General features: G+C 38.5%; 1 protein-coding gene across 1 annotated transcript in view; it reads left to right on the top strand.

The window, feature by feature from the left end:
- INVS (inversin) overlaps nt 1-21,766 on the top strand; it is a 97,703-nt gene that overhangs the window by 30,090 nt on the left and 45,847 nt on the right. Inside the window, exons 3-4 of the mRNA XM_009078294.1 lie at nt 9,650-9,823; nt 15,270-15,437. Coding sequence (XP_009076542.1) covers nt 9,650-9,823; nt 15,270-15,437 — 342 coding nt within the window. The remainder of the gene's footprint in view (nt 1-9,649; nt 9,824-15,269; nt 15,438-21,766) is intronic.

Here is a 21,766-nt window from a genome sequence, read left to right as displayed (position 1 = left end):
CTTTCCCTATTAATGGTTTACATATCAGAATAAGATTTATTGTGGCAGAGATGGGGAGTTACCCAGAGCTTGTCTGCGATTCTAATTTTGTGTATTCTTGATATAACATGTGAAATTTAGAATATATGAAAATGTACTAACATTTAAACAGATTGAAAATTTCATATAAACTTTGTCATGAGCTTCTTTGCTTGAATAAGAATATTCTGTGTGTTAAAGTTGCATGGAAAAATAGCATGTGAGAACCAGAGAGAGAGCCTGATATTGTAATGGTATCTCTACTCATTTTAACGGAAATTCGGAGTCTAAGTAGCTATATTGACTTTATGTGGAGTTTCTTGGGAGCTGTTAAAACAAATTTGTTGATAATCAAGGAGTATGAGAATGGCATAGTCATGTACATTAAAGGGTAGCTTTTACGAAGCTTATGGCTGTTGCAGCCAGGCAATATTAGTTCAGTTTCAGTGTACTAGAAATCAAGACGTTTCACTATTTCATGTATAGATAATATTCAAAACACAAGTTTTAAGTAATAAATCTAAATAATTCTTATTTCCAGCTAAATTTGTGTATCTACTTGTTACCCTCTCTTTTAATAACTTTCCTTCTGAAGAATCCTTGTGAGATTTCTGGCAGCTAGCTGATAGTATAAGCATATCAAAATGCTCCTTTTGATATATGGATTTCAGTTGTTTTTGGAACAGAATTCTGTTCCTATATATATATATATCAAATTATAAGTATGATAGAACAGCTTCTGTTTTTGTAAGTGCTTAGTTTGTTCCCTGAAAAGCTACTCAAACTGGTAGGTGTTGGTGACAGAAAGTCCTTCATATGCTGTATGTCATTCTAAGTTGCTTCTGATGTTCTGAGAACATGCTTCTTCTCAAAGGGATGCTAAGAGATGAAACAGCCTCTAAAGAAGCCACATGCATAGCCCCTTTTCTTTCCAAAGTGTTTAACATTTGGGGGTTTAGAAAATTTGTAACCAAGATTATTTGTGGGGTGAAGCATCCTCTCTTCAGCACCCCCTCGCTAGAAAGAGAGTGTATATGTTTGTGTATATAGTAAGACTATCTTCTGTAAGATCAAGTAGATCAAAGACAGCACTTTCTACTGTGTGAAGATAAGCAGGTTACATTCAGTTGCCGTATTTGTTTTAAAGACAAAGCTCATGGATGTGTTTATCTTTTAAAGACTTAGCTGGTAATTAAGGAGTTCAAGTTTTTTTGATTTTCACTGCTGCTGGGAAGCATCTGACAGCAAAGAGCTGTTCTCAACTTCAGCTCTAGCATCTGTGCTAATCTGTTGGCAAAGTGTGCTAATGTAGTGCAAGCTGGTTGTCATGTTCTGCTTGGGTTTTAAGCTAAAATCTCAATGACTTTCATGTTGTACATATTTTACCTCAGTGAGTGTCTGAGTGTACAATACCATTTGGTATTTGTTAATGTATGGATTTCTACTGACTTTAGAAACTCAGATGTCACTGTGAAAAAGTATAGACAGTGTTGACAAAGACATAAGTATCAATTAAATCTTGACTCCAGCTTTAAGGAGTGCTGGGTTTAAAAGTTTTAACATCTAATCTGACTGTTAAAAGATCATAGCAATCTATTTTAGGGTTTTTTTATCTTAGAATAAGAACTCATCTAATTGGGGCAGAATCTGTTCCTCTGGAAAAGATCAGTGGCCTGGTATGCTAAATTTCCATGTACCTTTCCAGTTCTTTTTCTGGGTCTAAACCAAAGGAACAATGTACGTGAGTGAATATGTTTGTAGTAACCTATGATACAATTACTTTTTCTGTTTTCATGGTGTTGTTATATATCCAGCTATGCTTTCTTAAATACAATTTAGGACTTCAAAAAGGAAAACTGAAACAATTATATTAAAAGACAATAAAAGTATAATCACTGCCCATACCATGATTGGTCCAATATTAGAAAAGCAGATGTTTTATCTGTGCAATTAATTGAACTGTAATAATTTTGTGGCGGTCTGTTTGTGAAAGAGTAAAGGTAACTGAATTATATATTATATTTCTCTGAAGAGGATTTATTGATAGTTAAATAGTCTCTCTTTTCACAAAAGAATACTGAAAAAATTGTGCTAAAATGTCTTACATAAGTACTGCTTAATTAATAATGAATATATTTCAAAAATCAAAATTTAATAAGCTAATAAATTATTGAACTATGGTGGGATGTATAATTATCGGATCTCTGAAATCCTTTCTGTCATGGATGGTGGCCTTGCTGCACTTTTACCCCTTCTCTGCTGTCTCCAAATGCACCTCTGGTCAGGCTGACCTTCATGCTTCTGGATTTGGGGGGACTTTTGTTTCAGCACTTGCCTGCACTCTTCTGTGCACTTGCTGACCAGGCTTCATTGCTGTAGTGCTCTCTGTCATGGGCTGTGGTCAATGCTTAATGCCTGGTTTTGATACTGGTCATCTCAACAGTACGGAAACAACAAGGGACAAGGTGAAAAAGATTTTTAATCAATGAATCATTCTTCGGGAATTGTAACATTGCAGAATTTATGGTATTCATAACATTTTTGAATACAGCTGAGTAAGGTTTTAACTAGGAAGAAAAGCAGCTGAGAGAAGTAGCCTATTTGCCTTCAGAAGCATATGAGAGTTTAAAATTATATGGGGATAAAAATGTAAACATAAATAGACAATTGGGTAAAATGTGCATCCCCGTGTCAGCAGTAGGTCCTTCAAGACTAACTGGCTATTTAACTGACTGATTTTTCAGAAGTAAGTTCAATAGGTTGCCCTTTTAGACCTGTACAAAAGCCTTTACTATAGTGCTAGATGGAAAATTGCGAGCTTAATGGGAAATTAGGACACAAAATATAAGGGTATGATAAAGAATTTGATAATGAACTGAAAACAAATACAGTTTAAGATGAAAAGGCATGTATTGGAATTCCTCAACAGTTGCACTTGAATCTAGTATTAGTCAATATTTTTCATCATTATAAGTAGTATAGTTTTCAAGGATACTTCAGAGTGACACAATGTTAGATGTTACTATCAGTCAGAGAATGGGAGTGTCTGGGATATGAATGAGAATACTGAAAGTAATTGAAATGGTTGGAAATATTATAGTCCAAAGTGCAAGTCTTTGGGGGGGGTGGGAAGAACAATTTATTCTATGTATTATGAAGTTACTATCTGAAAGTCACTGAGGAGGATGCCAATGTGCTAATTGACTGGAGAATACACTTCACTGATGTGAGAAACGCAGATTTTGGTATACATGACAAGATATTTGCGCTAGCAGTAGACAAGCATCATTGTGATTCAGTAGGGTACTTCGTGGGACCTCTTCTGGTACACCCTGTAATCTCTGCTTGCTTGTGTTTAAAACAAAAGAGTTCCAACTAGAATGAGTGCAGAGATCTGATGATATTTTGGGGTGAATGTAGGGTTTATCCTTTGTTACTAAGATAAAAAGGCCAATGCTTGTTTAGATTTTAAAAGCTGCACATAACTTTCGTGGTCAGAAGAGTGAACGTGTGTGTGTGATGTCTTAAAAAACCCCAACATGACACCATGGAAGCCCCAGCCCAAAACTGAGACAAATGGGAGAAAAAATCCCAAACACTGTAATTCCATGTATGAGAATTATTTAGGAATTTTTTGAAAAGCATTTGTCATTGTTACTCCCTATGTTGCTGGAGGATGGATTTACTAATCCAGATGGTCAGTTTAAACCTTCAGTTCTAATTTGTGATTTATCTGTAAATATTTCTAAGACTTTCTGTTCTGCTGCAAGTATATGCCCTGACTGCATCTTCAGTGCTTATGACTGTCAGCAGTGAAGAGCCCTTGGAAACCACCTCATTTGTAAGGGTCACGTTCGAATTGTTTTATATTCTTTTGGTCTGTCTGTTCCCAGTACTGGGAAAGCAGGTATGTAATTTCTGAATTGGAGCCAAAGAAGCATCTTCATGATTTAACAGCTTGGCATTCATTCCAGTGACCCCTGCCGTGTTTACCAGGAGATTATATAGAGATGCTGGGCTGCCTTCTTCCTAGTTCTCTAGCAACACTTACAGTCCACTAAATCTTCACGGGCCTATTGTAGGTATTCCAAAAACCAAGCGTGGCTGTGCTGTAACAGTCAGTAGTCAGCTCATGTGCACTGCATTATAAATTATTACAAATCAATCTTTCAAGTCATGTTAAGTATTTCACATGGATTAGAACTGTTAGGCTTTTTGAAAATGTGGTCTCAGCAATGAATAAGGAAATAAGCAATTTTTCTACAGCCATTGGCCCCTTTTAACCCACCGATGACAAGGTAATGGTAGCCCATCTATGGATGTGCTTTCAGTGCTTGGAGAGCTGCACATATTCCTCTGACTCGTAGCCTTACCTTGTACAGCTCAGTTTCTCCCTTTATAAAAGGTGTAGTATGTTTTTAAAATCCAAAGATGAGAAGTGCAATGTCAGAGTTGTATCCACACTGCAGGGTAGGACAGTGGTTAGTCAGAGTGTAGAAGCACATGATTATATGACCAAGTTAATTCACCAGGAAACAGTGGGATGGGAAGGGAAATAAATCTTCACAGAGATATCTTGCATGTCAGCAGAATGTTTCTAGAACGCAGGTGACCTCTTCAAAGCAAGTTTGTATGTTTCTGAAATACTTAAAAGTTTGCTGTGAAAAATACTTAAGTGCCATTTATCATTATGCGTCCAGGAGGATTTTATTTGGGATTCTGCAAAACATTCCTGAATTTCATGTAAGATTCAGGCTTTAACACTCTGTCTGGGAATGTATTAAATTATTTACAAGTATCAAAAAGGTAAATTAAAAAACCCCATTAAGTACTCTGAATCTTTCTTAGACTGCTAGATAACATGTGAGGAAGAAAGATGTCTGCCAGATCCTCTTTTCTCATTTTGAGTGCTGGAAATGCACAGCTGTATTTTTATGATGGCATCTTCTGTGTTAAATTGGTTGGTCTCTGTGCGTGCTGGAAATGCACAGCTGTATTTTTACGATGGCATCTTCTGTGTTAAGTTGGTTGGTCTCTGTGCTACCTATCACCAGAGTGACAACTAGTAGAGGTGGGTAACATTATTAAACCTTCCCAACAGTAAGACAAAAAATTTGATTGCTCTAAATGTTGCAGTACAATTGAAATATTTTGGACACTGGACCAGTAGAAACCTGTGTCTGCCTGTTTGTTTGGGGAAGGGCTGAAACCTGGTCCAGAAAGGCTTTAGATGTTACAGGGGCTTCACAGTGATGCTGGGTCACTCTCTTTCTTGATACCCACATGCCCACATTAGGTTCAGTCACATAGCAGATCGTTTGTTCTCTGTTAGTTTAATGGGGAAGACTGCCACTGATCCAAGAGAAGAAAAAGAAACACCCTTTCCCTAATCTTTCCACTGCGGAGTGAAGGTGCCATGGGCCAAGTTCTGCAGAAGTGTTTGAAATGGAGGCACATGGCAACTAGGTGACTTAGAGCAGGACTCCAAGTGAATGTGTGTGTGTGGTGTCTTAAAAAAAGCCCAGAAGGACTCTAAGTCACCCAGTTACCCCAGGACTCTAAGCAGTCTTTACAGACTGGCATGATGTGAAGTCAGAGGCTGATGTTTTTGGTGCACTGATAATACAATCCCTTAATTCGTTTCAGGATCAGCCTACAACTAGAATCATACCACCACAGTTGTCAGAACAGAGCTCATTTTTCCTTTAGTCTGTCACTTAGGTGACCATATGGAGCAGACTGCCCATGGCTGTTTGCCAGATGCTGCACTCTCAGCACTCTCACTACCCTTCTTCAACAGGCCAGGGAGAGAAAATAGGTTGAAAAAGCTGCTTTAGATGAATGAAGAAATAATCCCATTATTTTGTAGGCCCAGAAGAGTAGGTAGAAAAGTTTGCTGGCAATTTTCTGCTAGAACCTGTTCCTGACAATAGAATCAAAGCTATTGATATTTTTTTCTGAGTGAATTTGCAATTTTGGGAATAAATTTATACATTTCAGGGATAATCTGCATCCTGGCAAATTCATTGATTCTGACTGAGATGTTTCTTCCATCACCTCTTTTCTCCATAGAAACATTTAGGAAAGTTAAGTTTTTCTGACTACTTGTAGTTAAGCTTTGGGTAAAGAACTTTCCTCCAAGTCGTTACTTGATGGCAGAGCAATGGCTGCTCATTGAACTGTCTGTCTACAAAAAAAATGTGTTATCTTCCATTGCAGTTAGCATATGTGACTGAAATATTGAAATAGCAGAAGTGTTTCTTCTGATTATACTGAAGCTAGTGGTCAGCTGTTCTCTGAAACTCTGCTGTGTTCTGCATACAGAGTCAAGTCTTTTGACTAAAAATAACTGTAATAGGATCTAAAGGAATGTTAAGAATCAGAATGGGAATGGTAAATTTTGGCTACCAGGAACTGAGTTTTCTGTACCAATGTTTAATCCTGTTTGCTCATATTGTTTTCACTGTATAACAGAATCATTTTTTATGACACTGTCAATGTTAAGAGACCATGGACTGACTCAAAGCGCTTCATACTGCCCAGGAATGTTTAGACCAATCAAGTCTATCATTTATGAGTAAAACTGGCAAGTTTGAAGACATTTTTATATACAAGAATTTTATAAAGTTGAAGGAATTGGCTTTTCAAATGTAACACGTTTTCCCTCCCTCCACCTAGTAAGACCTAAATTAAATCTGCCTTCAAGACGTGTTGATACGTTGCAGATATACAAACCTCAGCAGTAATCAATTGAAGGTGGGGAGATTGTCCTGTGTCATGAAAAAGATGGTATAATTTTCTAACCAGTGAAAGGAACACAGCAATGTTCAGGGTATTACTAAAGAAAAGAACAACAGTCAGAAGGAAGAGCATGGGTAAGATAATTACAAATAAGTAATGTAAGTATAGGTGTTCTCTGTGGATGTGTTTTAACAAATCTTAAATCCTTTGGGAGAAAGAGAATATTTTGTTTCAGAACAAAGGGATTTATTACAGATTCATTTGCTAGGGAAAGGGATTTGTTGTTGGCTAAACATGCAAGAGGAGAATACAGTAGGAACTGGTGGAAAAATATGTAACAGCAAAAATAAAACAGTATTGAGAAAGAAATTCTAATAATAAAAAGGTATGTTTCCTTTAGTTTTATGCATTATTTTAACTTTGACTTAACTTTACAGCTGAATTCATTCAAAAAGCTGAATATACTTGTAAATCTTCCAATAAATATCCATCCACAAGAGAAAATAAATTCTTTTTCTTTCATGGGTATGCATGCACATTGAGCAGAAAATACTGAAAACAAACCAAATGCATTCTCCTCTGTGATGGAGAAAAGCAGCTATATTTCTTCCAAGACCAATATTCTCTCAGGTTATTTAATGTTGTCTTTCTCCAGTCTAATTCTCAACCACATCATGATACATTAAGACTTTTTTGCTGGCTATTTTTTTCTTTTTGAATGAGTTTTGTAAATTCTCCATGTATTTGCCTGTAAAATATAATGGTTGCAATGAGGAGTTTTCTCATGCCTAGTTCATTCTCAAATTTACCATTAATTCATTTTGAGTGTGTTCTCTATGGATTAGTAGCTCTGCAGACATTATGCTTTTCTGCCCCTGTACTTCAGTGTATGCTTTGGGATGTGTCTGTGTATTAAAGGGACAAAATCCTAAGGTTATGCTTTCTCTGACACCCAGCAGAAGAAAGAGATGTATTTGTATATTGAATGCTGTAGTAGTAATTCTGGCAAGAGAAATGTGCGTTTTCAGGCAAGTTTGTGCAAGGTTTTTTGGCAGACTTTTCTTGTAGGCTTGCACTAAAGAGCAAGAACTGATGATAAATGGCAGAAGCAGGAAGAGATTACTTTGTCTGAGCTCATTCATGAATTGCTGTGTCCCTGTTTTGTATTTTAAAATAAAATAGTGTAGGCAGGGGAACAAAAGTCACGTTCATTTATTTTGGCTGTACTTGGTGAAATCCTTACATAAAGCTCAAGTCTTCCATTTCTATCAGACAAAAACCAGAACAGTAATATATGTAAAATATGCCCTTCCAATGTTTATGGCTGCTTTGAAGAAGGAAACTTGAATATTTTTAATCCCTGGCACTGAATACTATGGGGGCCTCTGGAATTCTTCGGCCTGTCTCCACCCTACCATTCTGCTGACAAGTGATTTGCAATTCTGAGTCTTATGAGATACAGAAGCACCCTCATTCATTAGCACTGCTTGCCCTTGTCTACTTGGTTACCTTTTTGTTCCATGTTTTTCCAAAGATAGCCTAAAGGGGCTAAGTTAACATATAGGATCTATAAGAGAATCATAGTAGACTGAGCTGTGTTAATTTGCAGGTAGTTCCATAAGCAGAAGAACCCAAAGACAAAACTGCTGTTGATTTTAGTGTCACCTTTCCTGTGCACATTGTCTAATAAAGCTTCATCCAATGGTCCAGCTTTTCCTGAAGTGTGAGAGGGGAATTAGTACAATTTAGCTTGTCTTCTGAGCTTTCTATTTGCCTTAAATTTATAGGTAATTATTATATATGTGAAACTGGCAAAAACTAATATTTTGGGAAACATTGGGAATATGAGCAGAATTAGGAGCCAACACACTCCTTTCACTTTAAGAAAGGTTAAAAGTTAGAGTGGAGAGAGGACAGGGATGTTTAAAACATGATCTCACAAGTTAGGTCCAGATGTTTTGCTTTAATGACTCCAGCTGGTGTAGGTCCTTGACTGAAATTTAACTGCTGAAGGTGATTTGATAAACCCAGTAGACTTTGAACTGGAAGCATCAAAATGTTGTGTGTAGCAGCTCTGTTACATGGAAAATTACTTCCAAGCAATGGGCACTAGCAAGTCCAGGCTGGCTATACCTTAAATCGCTCCAGCTTCTTCTGGTTGTATGATCTTATGTTTAGTTTTTGACTGGCTGCTTCAAGGATTTGAGAAATAAAACCAGATTGTTTTCTTTGGTATCTGCCCTCATCTGTTGGTCACAGGAGCATTTCTACATTAATTCTTTTGAGAACATAGTGAAAACCTAGTGATAATTCCAAAGTGTTAAGTATTTTCAGTGTGTTGCAAAGCTAGCTGTCCCACCCACTTATCATGCATACTGTAGATCAAAATTCATACAGTTCCCAGTTTAAAAATGTAAGAAACAATCACATTTCCATATATTTGTTACCATTCAGCTGAATCATTCTCTGGTATTTCTCTTACTTTCATTTTGAAAAATGTATTCTTTCTTCATGTTGAGTTTTATTCCTCATTGAATAAGTGTCTGTCTTGCTGAAACCAGCATGTAATGGCCTAATTTCAGTTTTTACATGATGTTTATTGAGGTTAAGCAGTCAAGAAACTGACAATATTGCATAATTTTTGGTATCACTGAACCCTGTCTTACACACTCTCCTAATGGAATATGCAGGTTTAATAAATACCAAGAAGCATAACAGGCTTAAAAATTAAGAATTCATGTTTCTTAACAAAGAAATCTTCATTAGATGTTTCCGAAGCTTAGAGCTGTTTTGATGCAGTTTTTTAAGCACTGTAATACAACTGTAAATTTATCTATCATTATTTGGTTTGATAAACTGAAATAAATTTCTGATATTTTTCTTTACCCAGGGAAATTACCGCTTCATGAAACTTTTACTGGCTCGTAGAGGGAACTGGATGCAGAAGGACTTAGAAGACATGACACCATTACATTTAACTACACGTCACAAAAGCCCGAAATGTTTAGCTTTGTTGTTAAAACATATGGCACCTGGAGAGGTGGATACCCAGGACAGAAATAAGGTAAAAATACTGCTTATTTTAAGACAACACTGGTAGCAACTTTAGAAATTGGTATTACACCAACACTTGTGTGTGAAAAATTATTTCAGTCAAAAGATTTTTCCAAGTCTTCAAAATAGAAATATTAATATTTTCCTGATATTAATGAAGTAAAAGTTCATTGCAGTGAGTTCATCAACGTTCTTATTGAGCATAGTTGCAAAACTAAAGGGTTAAAAAACTATCCAAGTCTTTCTGTAATATTGTGATCCTTGTTAGACTCTGGGTAGCATTTGTTTATCTTGCTTTTCTTCCTTGAAAACCTTACATTTAGATTCATTTAATTGTAAGACTCACTAGAAAACATTGTGCAGAAGGCCTACAAAACATTTGTCAATACCAAAGGTGAATTAAAACAAAGGAAATTCCTTGGTGCTGAGCTGAATGGAGGTTTGCTGTTGGCAGATGTCCTTCGTAACCCTGAGTGATCAATTTTGCACTGCACTGGGGCCAGTACATTGGTGGTGGTGTCTGTAGGTGCTGCCTTTTAGAATTGTGTGGTGGGTGAGCTTTGACAGGCAGCCAAATGCATACCTAACTGCTCTCTGCCTCCCCTTCCTCAATGGGACAGATGGAGAAAATAGTTTGAAATAGTTTTTGGAGTCTCCTAGTCATGCATGACTTTACAGCCTGGGATAGAGTGTGATGCCATTTGTCCAGAAGATTTTCTACAGGGTCAATAAAAGGTATCAAGTTATTGTTATTATTATTGTCATAAAATGGACCATTTGGCAGCAGGTGGTCTGTGTTCAATGCACATGTACTTTTGCTTCCACGAGTGCAGCATTTAGTGAGAGGGATGTGATGATGAAGTTGATTGACATTCTGGCATAAGACATTCAATTGAAACAGAGTACCAGTTAGTCACTTTGACATTTGTTTTGTGAAACTGCAGTTTTCCTTGGGAGAAAACGTAATCATAAGATTTCAGAGCTTTATATTACTACTTTCTTTGGATGAAGCCCTTCCAACTAATTTTCTGCATCTGTAGTGATAACAGTTGCTTGAAAGGGCATGAAGTCTCCAGATGACTTTCCAGGTATATCATATAGTGCCTGTAGTGTCATGAGTTGTGTCATGTCCCTTTGCAAAGTCAAATCATGCTCTACCACATCAATAAAATTACCAGCCTGCTTTGGAAGCACACTGACTTCTAAGAGCCTCAGGAAATAATCTACTGATGTTTGTTAAAAAGGGCTGTCATTAAAATGATCAGCCAGAAGAAGATCATGAGTCTTAGAAGGAAAGTGGTACTGTTCTTAAAAGAACTGATTTACTCTTCATACAGAGAGGTACTGCCAGTCCACAGTAATAGCATATTACCTAATTGTCGTGGTTTAACCCCAGCCAGCAGCCAAGCCCCACGCAGCCGCTCACACACTCCCTCACCAACAGGATGGGGGAGAGAATCCAAAGGGTAAAAGCTAGAAAAGCTCATGGGTTAAGATAAAGACAGTTTAATAGAGAAAGCAAAAGCTGCACACACAAACAAATCAAAGCAAGGAATTAATTCACTGCTTCCCACAGACAGGAGGTGTTCAGCCATCTCCAGGAGAGCAGGGCCCCATCACGTGCAACAGTTCCTTGGGAAGACAAACACCATCACTCCAGATGTCCTCCCTTCCTCCTTCTTCCTCCCACCTTACATACTGAGCATGATGTCATATGGTATGGAATATCCCTTTGGCCAGTTTGGGTCACCTGTCCTGACTGTGTGTCCTCCCAATCTCCCATGCACCCCCAACTTCCTTGCCAGCGTGGCAGTATGGGAAGCAGCAAAGGCCTTGACTCTGTGTAAGTTCTGCTCAGCAATAACAAAAACATCTCTGGATTATCCACCCTGTGCTCAGCACAAATCCTAAACATAACCCTACACTAGCCACTGTGAAGAAAGTTAACTCTACTTCAGCCCAAACCAGCGCACTAATTTAGAAACAAAGAATAGTTACTTTGCATATAGTCACTGTATTTTTTGAGTTGCTCAGATTAATGTGGTTTTTAAGTTTGAGTGCTTAGCAACACTTGATTTAAAATTGATGTGAAATGGTTGACTCCATTAGCATTAATAGTAGAGTATGAGGAGGTGTAGGACTTTCAGGCAGTCCTGACTAACATTCTGTGTAAAGAATTTCTTGTGCTTCCACATACGTTTTGAACAAAACAGATTTGTCATTCTGGTTGGCATGCTTGATGCATGTTCTGGTTTGGAGATCATCGCATTGCCTTTAGTAGACAGATTTCTAGTAGTTATCTGTGTTAATCTGTGAATATCTGATTTTAATTTCATGTACTTGAGCTGTGTGTGTATCCTGAAATGTGAAAGAAACTTCTTTCAAAGAATGTAGATATATCAATGTTCCCTAAACCCTTTTTTTTCTGCAAGGGTATAGTAGCAAAAAGTGAGACACCATGAATGTACATAGCAAAAGAAAGACCAAGTTATCTACCATTGGAAGGGTAGGTGTGGTATTGAATACAACTGGAAGTGTTTCTGGTGATGGAGGCTTTTTAAGTGTTGAACTTACAACTTGGAACAGCTGCCACTGATTCAAATGTGAGTGCTCTTATCAAGTGTATTTGGATCAGCTGATAACGAACATACTAGCTTGGCATAGCTGGTCTTAGTGGAATCATCATTCTGTACCTCATATAGTGGGTTTCCCTTCTGCCACGAGAGGATGTGGTAAGAGAAAGGCCCTGGATTCTCTAGTGATGTACCTGCTTAACGTCTGAATTCCTTACCTGATTTTATCATCTAGGAAGCAGAATAAGACAGCTGCAAGCCCAGTTTCCAACAAATGAATCTTCTGTCCCCTCTGGACAATGGAGTTGAGCCAGTCTGTGTCCTAGCAATCAGCTATTTGCCTTCCAGGATATTCTAACATGTATTGTGGAAACCCTGGCTATAATTACAGCAGTCATTCTGGGGAGGTCATGCTGACTTCCTGACCATGTTAATTAATTAACAAAGGTGTATGAAAACCAGCCAAAACCTTTTAGGAACCTTGACTGCTGTTTAGCAGATTTCTAAGGCAGTATTTAAAGCATTGCCATATTCCCTACAAAATGTAGAGCACTTTTCTTCCAATTTGTGTCATGAGTAGTCCCAGTAGCAAAAATGGAATTCAGATTGGTGAAAGGGATCTTGGGGGGACAAAACCCAACATGCTTGACCCTGTTGTGCACATAGCTTATAGAGCTTCCTTACTGCAGCTGTGACTGTCGTATATAATTCCTGGATATGGTAGAGAACAATTGTATTTTACATTTTCTTCCATGTAGTCAACTGTCTGAAACTAGTTGTAGGTGAGAGAAGCCAGTGAGCCAAGGATACATTTGCCTTCTGGTAATGAAAGGTTTCTGCTTTCATTGCAGTTGTCAGTTTCTAGGGATACTGGTCAGCTTCACTTAATAAATGACATTCATTAATTTATTACAAATTTCTACTGCTACGAGTTTTTTGCAATTCAAATCCCGACAGGGAGTGATGGCACTTCATGATGTCAGGCTGTATGTCCTTGTGTGTGGTGTCAGTTTTCAGACGTTTCCTTGCAGCCCCTCCAGTTATGTCTTAGAATAGGCTTGTCTTCAGTGAGTTACCAAGTAGACAAAAAGATTGTGCTATCTTATTACGTTAGCAGGGTACTAAACTAACAGCTTAAAGCAACAAACACAAAAAAATAGGCTCCTTTTTGCTTTCTTCCTTTACAGAGGCATTAAGGATATGCTAGTGAACTCATACATTCTATCTCACTGTTAATCCAGGGTATTGTACTTCTATACATACATGTCCCATGGCAGTTATATCTCTCAATTTCCATATCAAAATGCTGTGTAATATTTTGCTGGGATGAGTGAGTAAAAGAGATGGGAAATAAACTTCTATATTCTGTATCTTACAATTCTCTGTTATTTGGCACTTGGGAGAGGTATGTCTGATAAATAAAATACTTGTTAATCTGCCAACATTTTGCTGTTTGAGAAACCCACACACATTGGTTTGTTAATGCAATTATGAACATCGACACAGCCAGTAAAAAAGCCCCTGGCAGTTAGAAATTGGCAATAGGAACATGGATTGCCATTTGATGTTTTATTGGACTGTCATGCATCATTGGGCATTAGATTCAGAGTGGTCACAGACAGTGCAGAAAGTCATAAACCTTTACTCAAGATGGGTCCAAGACCAGTGTCTATATTCAGTGCCATCTTCCTCTAGTGGAGAGTAGTCATGTTATGTTTCTCCATCAATTTGTGTTACTCCCAAGAGATTTCCAAATTTAAGAAGGTCCAAGCTATTTACTGCAGTTGTTCTGTAGTGCAGCTCTGATGCTGAGGCTGCTTCAGATGGTCATTCTGACTTGGATGTGATTGCTTAATAGCAAGCACAGGTATTTTCTCCAGGTCTGGAGCTGCTGCACCAAATATCATTGCCCTGTTGACTGACTAAGTAGCATGGACATTATTCTCCTCCCATAGCCCAAGAAATCCTTATTTGAAGCAATTAATCTCCTTCCAGAGACACTTCTGTTCCAAACATAAGGACTTCTCAGTGTGGGTCTCATGTAAGATGGTGTAGCTTAGACCTAATTCAGACCTCAGTAGCAAAGATGTATGATTACCTACTCTTACTGAGATAGATGGGCCTCTTGTTCAGCTTTGTTTAAAGCCTGTTTTCACCAATTTTGAGTTGTCAGCCACCCTGGGTACATGTGCTACATTTTCTGTCAGTCCTCTTTAGTGAAGTGTAGCTACAGGTTGCTCATTTACCTGCTGTTTAAAGCTGGTTTTACCTGTGGTCCCTCCCTTCTGCTCAGCTCAGCACTGGTGGCACCACAAATGGAATGCCACATCTACTTAGGGGTTCTAAAGTACAGTAAGGGCATAGACATACCAGAGTGAGCCCAGTAGCGAGTCAAAACAATGATTACCAGATTGGAGCATCTGACTTCAAAGAAAGACCAAGAGACATGAGAGTGTTTACCCTGAGGAAGGAATAATTCAGGGTAATTTTACCGATGTGTTTAATGACCTGATGGGAGGCAGTAAATAAGATGGAGCCAGACTCTTCTTGGCCTCCAGTGAACAGACAAGGCAATGGGCGCAAGTTGAAATATAATAAATTCTGTTTAAACCTGAGAAAATACTTTTTTTACTGTGAGGAAGGTGAAACACTGGAACAGGTGTTCCAGAGAGGTTGTGAAGTCTGTCTATGGAGATATGACTGAACAGTGTCCTGATCAACCTGTTCTAGTTGACCCTGCTTTGGGCAGAGAAGTTGGACTAGGTGATTTCTTTCATTCTGTGAAAATATAATTAAATCATATTTCAGGTTCTAACCAACTTAAATTTTCATATTACAGTATTTTTCAGTGTGTTTGTAAAACTTATGAAAATTGTGTTCCAGCAAACTGCATTGCATTGGAGTGCCTACTACAATAACCCAGAGCACGTGAAACTTCTGATAAAACATGACTCGAATATTGGAATCCCTGATATTGAAGGAAAAATCCCACTTCACTGGGCAGCTAACAACAAGGACCCTAGTGCAATTCACACAGTGAAATGTATTCTGGTAAGAAAGTCTGTTATATATGTATGTAACACTTTCTGCATTTATTACTTTACTCTGATAGAAATTTATTTTATTCTCTTGAAATTTCTCAGTTTAGTCTGCTGACTGTTTGAGAATGAAATAATTTGCTTTTTCTAGTAGCCAAAATTTTGTAGGAAATAATCCTAAATATTTTTGCTCTCTTGAAGGGTGTTTCTTCTGAGTTCTTTGGGTGAATGTCTTTGCTCTAACTCATGGACTATATATATTCCCTTAATCAGTTTGATATATGTAACTATTAATTTGAAGAGTAAGGAAGGACAGACAGGCTTGCAAGTTTTCCTAGTTAAAATGGCCAGTCATATTACTCATTTCAGCAGCATCTTGCACATTGATTTCTTTGTTATGTGTCTTTGCTTCATTATTTGAAAATTTATGTCTAGTTAACTGCACTGAAAAGTCTGGTTTAATTTGGTCTTTCAAGTCAGAATTCTGGGAAATGTTCGATCAATCTTCAGTCAGCCCACGATCGGTTTATTGAGAGATTTTCCACATATTTCTGTGTATGGATTTAATACTTTTTCTTTGATGGCATATTTTCTTTTTCTGCAGTATTTCTGCTTCATTTTCTACAGTGACAGAATGAGTACAATGAAATTGTGCGCTCAGCTTGATTTTTAACTTGGGTTTTATTTTGTGGAAATCTCTGAGCTTCACTAACATGGAAAGATACAGGAGTATTGATTGAAATTTTCTCTCATATTACAGCAATATTTTTGTACTTTTGCCTTTCAAGGGTTGTTCAGAACTAGACACATAGTGATGGTATGTTTACTAAATGACTTATATGTCTGTCTGCCTGATTAGCTTGAAAGTTGAGAACTTAAGGTTGGCATATGAAAATTTGCATTGCTTCTTCCCAAATCACATTGACAACCCTGCAGTTACTGTTTTTTACTATAAAAATAGTTTTTGAGACTTTTCCAGTGTTAAAGTGATGTATTTCTCTATGACTTCTGTTTACTCAGGATACTAGTAATTTGTACTCACAGTTGTGAAGTAATTTGTTGCAAAAAAGTTTTGTCACTAAGTTTGAGTTTGTATATACCATCTACTTTTCTGCCACAATAGAGAAATAAATTTCTTGAAAAGTATGTAAGGATCTCTATTCAAGTACAGACTTTTTCAAATTTAGGTAGTCAAGGCAAATGTTTTAAAAATTTGTAGTGCACTGGTCTCAGCCAACAGCCTAATACCTGCAGAGCCACTTGCTCACCTCCCTTCTTGCCAGAAAATAGAAGGAAGGCAAGAAGACTTGTGGATGAAGATAGTGGCAGTTCAGTATAAAAAGCAAAAGCTGCGTGCATAAAAGGAAATTTATTCACTACTTGCCATCAGCAAGGCAGATGTTAGCCACTTGCAAGAAAGTGGGAGAAGAGCTTCAACATGCTTAATTGTGCTTGAGAAGGCAAATGGTGTAGCTGTGAGCATCCTCCCTGCCCTCCCTCTGTCTCTGAGCTTGTTTACTGAGCATAATATTATAGGGTATGGAATATTGCTTAGGTCAGTTTGTGTCAAATGTCGCAGCTGTGTCCTATCCCATTCTCTTGCCCAGCTCACTCACTGGGGAAAGCAGGAGATCAGGACAGGGCAGGGCATTAAAAAGAGAAATCCTGATAGCCAAAACATGGATGTGTTATCAACAGTTTTAATCGCAAAGCCCAGCACACCATACTTGCTGCTGCAAGGAAAATTAACTCTGTCTCAGCCAAATGCACATAAGGTCCAGAAAACCTGTTTCCTTACTGAAGGTTTTCTCAAAGATTCTCTTTAGGTAATGCAGAATCATGATCATGTCCAGGATTTTGTTCTGGTTGATATTTTTTGTGTGTGGTTTTTCGGTCGGTTGGTTGTTTTTGGTTTTGTTTGCTTGGTTGGTTGTTTGGTCTTTTGTTTGTTTTTTAAACTCTGACAGTTGAAAGAATCACAGAGTCATAGTTTGAGTTGGAAGGGAGATTTTAAAGGTCATCTCGACCAACCACCCTGCCATGGCAGGGACATCTTCAATGAGAACAGCTTGCTTAGGTCCCCATCCAACCCTTTGAATGCTTCCAGGATAGGGCATCCACAGCTTCTCTGGGCAACCTGTTCCAGTGCCTCACCACCCTCACACTAAAGAAATTCTTGCTATCCAACCTAAACCTAATCTCTTTCAGTTTTAAAATAATTCTCCAGTGTGCTATCCTCCATGGCAGGGACATCTTCAATGAGAACAGCTTGCTTAGGTCCCCATCCAACCCTTTGAATGCTTCCAGGATAGGGCATCCACAGCTTCTCTGGGCAACCTGTTCCAGTGCCTCACCACCCTCACACTAAAGAAATTCTTGCTATCCAACCTAAACCTAATCTCTTTCAGTTTTAAAATAATTCTCCAGTGTGCTATCCTTACATGCCCTTGTAAAATATCCCTCTCCAGCCTTAGGCCTCCTTGAAAACCTGTTTCCTTACTGAAGGTTTTCTCAAAGATTCTCTTTAGGTAATGCAGAATCATGATCATGTCCAGGATTTTGTTCTGGTTGATATTTTTTGTGTGTGGTTTTTCGGTCGGTTGGTTGTTTTTGGTTTTGTTTGCTTGGTTGGTTGTTTGGTCTTTTGTTTGTTTTTTAAACTCTGACAGTTGAAAGAATCACAGAGTCATAGTTTGAGTTGGAAGGGAGATTTTAAAGGTCATCTCGACCAACCACCCTGCCATGGCAGGGACATCTTCAATGAGAACAGCTTGCTTAGGTCCCCATCCAACCCTTTGAATGCTTCCAGGATAGGGCATCCACAGCTTCTCTGGGCAACCTGTTCCAGTGCCTCACCACCCTCACACTAAAGAAATTCTTGCTATCCAACCTAAACCTAATCTCTTTCAGTTTTAAAATAATTCTCCAGTGTGCTATCCTTACATGCCCTTGTAAAATATCCCTCTCCAGCCTTCTTGTAGGCCTCCTTTAGGTACTGGAAGGCTGCTATAAGGTTTCCCCAGTGCCATCTCTTCTCCATTTCTCCATGCTGAACCATCTCCAACCATCTGATCATCTTCATGGCCCTCCTCTGGTCTCACTCCAGCAGGTTGATGTCCTTCCTGTGCTGAGGATGCCAGTGAAGAAGTGGAGTCTCATGAGAGCGGAGTAGAGGGGGAGAATGACCTGCCTTGACTTACTGGCCATGCTGCTTTTGATGCAGTCCAGGATTAAATTGGCTTTCTGAGCTGCAAGTTCACATTGCCAGCTCATGTCCAGCCTCTCATCCATAAGCACCACCAAGCTCTTCTTGGCAGGGCTGCTCTCGATCTGTTCATCCCCAGCCTGTACTGATACCAGGGGTTGCCTTGACCCAGATAGAGGACCTTGCACTTAGATTTGCTGAACTTCATGATTTTCCCATGGGCACAATTCTTGAGCTTGGCCTCTGGATGTTATGCTGTCCCTCAGGCTTGTCAAGTGTACCCCTCAGCTTGGTGTCATCTGCAGACTTGCTGAGGGTGCACTTGATCCCTTCATCTTTGTTACTGACGAACACATTAAATATCACTGGTCTGAGTGCAGCCCCTGGAGGGACACCACTTGTCATCGTCATCGACAATGACTACTATGCACCTGTCCAACTGATTCCTTATCCACTTAACATTCCACCCATCAAATCCATGCCTCTCCAATTTTGAGAGCAGGATGTTGTGGGAGACCATGTCAAAGGCCTTACAGCAGTCCAGATAAATGACATCTGTAGTGCTTCCATTGTCAACTGATGTAGTCACTCCATCGTAGAAGGCTTTTACCTGGCTTAAGAAGTTGTCCTCCATTCATTCCAGGAGTCTCACAGATTGCCTACAGCTTGCTGTGTTGCTTCTCTAACAGATATCAAGGTGGTTGAAGTACTCCAGGAGGACAAGAGCCTGCAAGCAAGATACCTCCTGTAGCTGAAGGAAGAAGGCTCCATCAATAGGCTCCCCTTGGTCAGGTATCCTGCAGTAGTCACTGACCACTAAGCTCCTGTTGTTACCTCAGTCTCTGATTTTTACCCACAGGCTTTCAGCCTCCTCAAGGCCGTTCTTCAGAGACAGAACTTTGCGCTCTATCCATATATTGATGTAGAGGGCAACCCTTTTGACCCTTTTTCCTGTCCTGTCCCAGTAGCTGCACTCCAGTCATGGGTTTGTCCCACTGAGTTTCAGTAGTGGCAACTAGGTCATAGCTTTCTTGCAGGGACTTCCAGCTCCTCCTGTTTGTTGCCCATGCTGTGTGCAGTGGTGCAGAGACACTTCAGCTGGGCTGAAAAGAGTGTATTCTGGATTCCACCTAGGCATTTTCATGCATCAACTGACTTGTTTATATGGTAATTAGCTGTATCTATATATGCTTATGATGGAGTAAGTTAATAACGAGTTTAAATAAAACTGTAATTTAACTATGCTGTAAAAGTTAATGTTGCAGAAACATTGTTACTAGGTAATCAGACTGTTGACTGAATCTGTTGTTGAGTGTAAATACCTGGTTTTTGGTGGCAGTGGTGTCTCTGAGTTTAATCCTTTAGTGAGATCTTCTCTTCAAAGTGCTTTTCTTACTTGTCTTGATAGGTATCTACCTAGCAGAGCTCACAATCTTCCCCTCCTTTCTTATCTACTTTTTACCATATTACCCAGTTCCAGCTCTGCACCATGTTTGATTCTCATTCCTCTCTAGGTCTTCATATCTGCACTAACTTGATAGTTTGTCGCATTCTTTCTGCACTGTATTTCTATTGTACATATCCACAGAGTTAAAATTTCTGTCATCTTATGTCTTAACTTAGAAAATTGCATTTCTATGTTCATGAAAATATTGTCTTGCAGTGATAGCAGCACAAAAGGCATTGTTGCTTCCCCATGTTTTTTAATCACATTCAACACAATTTCTCTTTGCTTTCAGGACAGAGTGCTGTACATAGTGTGCCCTTGCTCAGGTAGCAGTCAGATCTTGACGTCTGCTGCTGGTCAACCTGCATTGGCAGCTTTTGTTGCCTGCTGACTAAATTATGGAAAACAGCACTGCTGTTGTTTCTCTCATGCTATCTTTAACACTGGAAGAATTCTCCAGAAAATGATTTTTCTCTAGTGTCCTACTCAGAATTCTTCGGTGCTGGTTTGCAAAAATTTCACAGAAGTTTAGCATCTGGTTTCACTGAGACCAGTGAAATGGTACTGTGACCAGTCTATGGTACTGAAAAGTACTGTCATATTTTTCTATACTCTGGCATTTAGATGTGGCCATTTATTGTCTCCTGTTTATAAATTGTTAAAATTAAGAGTCATCTTTCTGTTTGATATTTGTGTAATACATAGTGCATTGGTATTGTCAAACAATAATGAAAACAGCTCAGCTGAATGCTGAAGAAGTAGGTTCAGTTTGTAGGGTTGACAGTTATGCACAAATTGGTTGTATCTAATATTGAAATCCATGAAATACAGTGAAAATGGAACTTAACATATGTAGAAAGTAAACATGTGAAGTAGAGAGAAGCTCTAATCTGGAGATCCTCTCATGGTCAACTTCCTTTTCCACCTTTCCAGATTCAGCAGTGCTTGGTTACATGAAAAAACGTTGGGAAGATTTAAGGAGGAAAGAACAGAATAAGGTTCCATTAATATGATGGAAGCAACTGCTTAGTACTCTCTGTCTATTTTGTATCTCTTCTCTTTATTTATTCTTCATGGTAAGAGACATGACATTTATTTATACGACGCTTTCCATTATTGTCTACAATTCTATTGTTCTAATTGCTGAGAAAAATGCTTAGCTTCTGTTTCTTCTGTGCATTTTGATTAAAATATTAATACAGTATGACAGTTTAATTATACCTAGTTTTACACCAAACTCACTTAAAATCCAAAGAAATTATACTCTTGAATATAGACAGAAAGAGGCCTAGAAAATTGTAGTTTACGTGGCCTAGAATTTCAAAACACACGAGTACTTTTAGACTAGAATATAAGTAGTGGCTTTGCCATTAAAAGATTCTTTGCCATTTTGCAAAACTAACACTTTTGACTATGGAGATGTGTTCTGGACAACATCAGTGACTTCAAGACAGGAGTTTTAGGAGTCAGTTAATATGTTGTTGTGCTTCTGTAAGGTTTGAAAATTAGCTGTCAGGATTACATCAATAAATTATAGGTAAAGTGAAGAAACATTTGTTTTCTTGTTTGCCCATTTTGTTCAAACATGTTTTCCTCTGGTAGACTTAGAATTTCAGTAGTAACTTCTGTGTAATAACGTCATTCATGTTTAGTCATTCTCAAAAGTGATTTTCATAAGCTGAATTTTTGC

Source organism: Acanthisitta chloris, unplaced genomic scaffold (assembly GCF_000695815.1).
Source record: "Acanthisitta chloris isolate BGI_N310 unplaced genomic scaffold, ASM69581v1 scaffold5027, whole genome shotgun sequence".
In the NCBI taxonomy this organism is placed as follows: Eukaryota; Metazoa; Chordata; class Aves; order Passeriformes; family Acanthisittidae; genus Acanthisitta; species Acanthisitta chloris.
The sequence above is the reverse complement of the archived record's forward strand: the minus strand, read 5'-3'. Positions and strand labels throughout refer to the sequence as shown.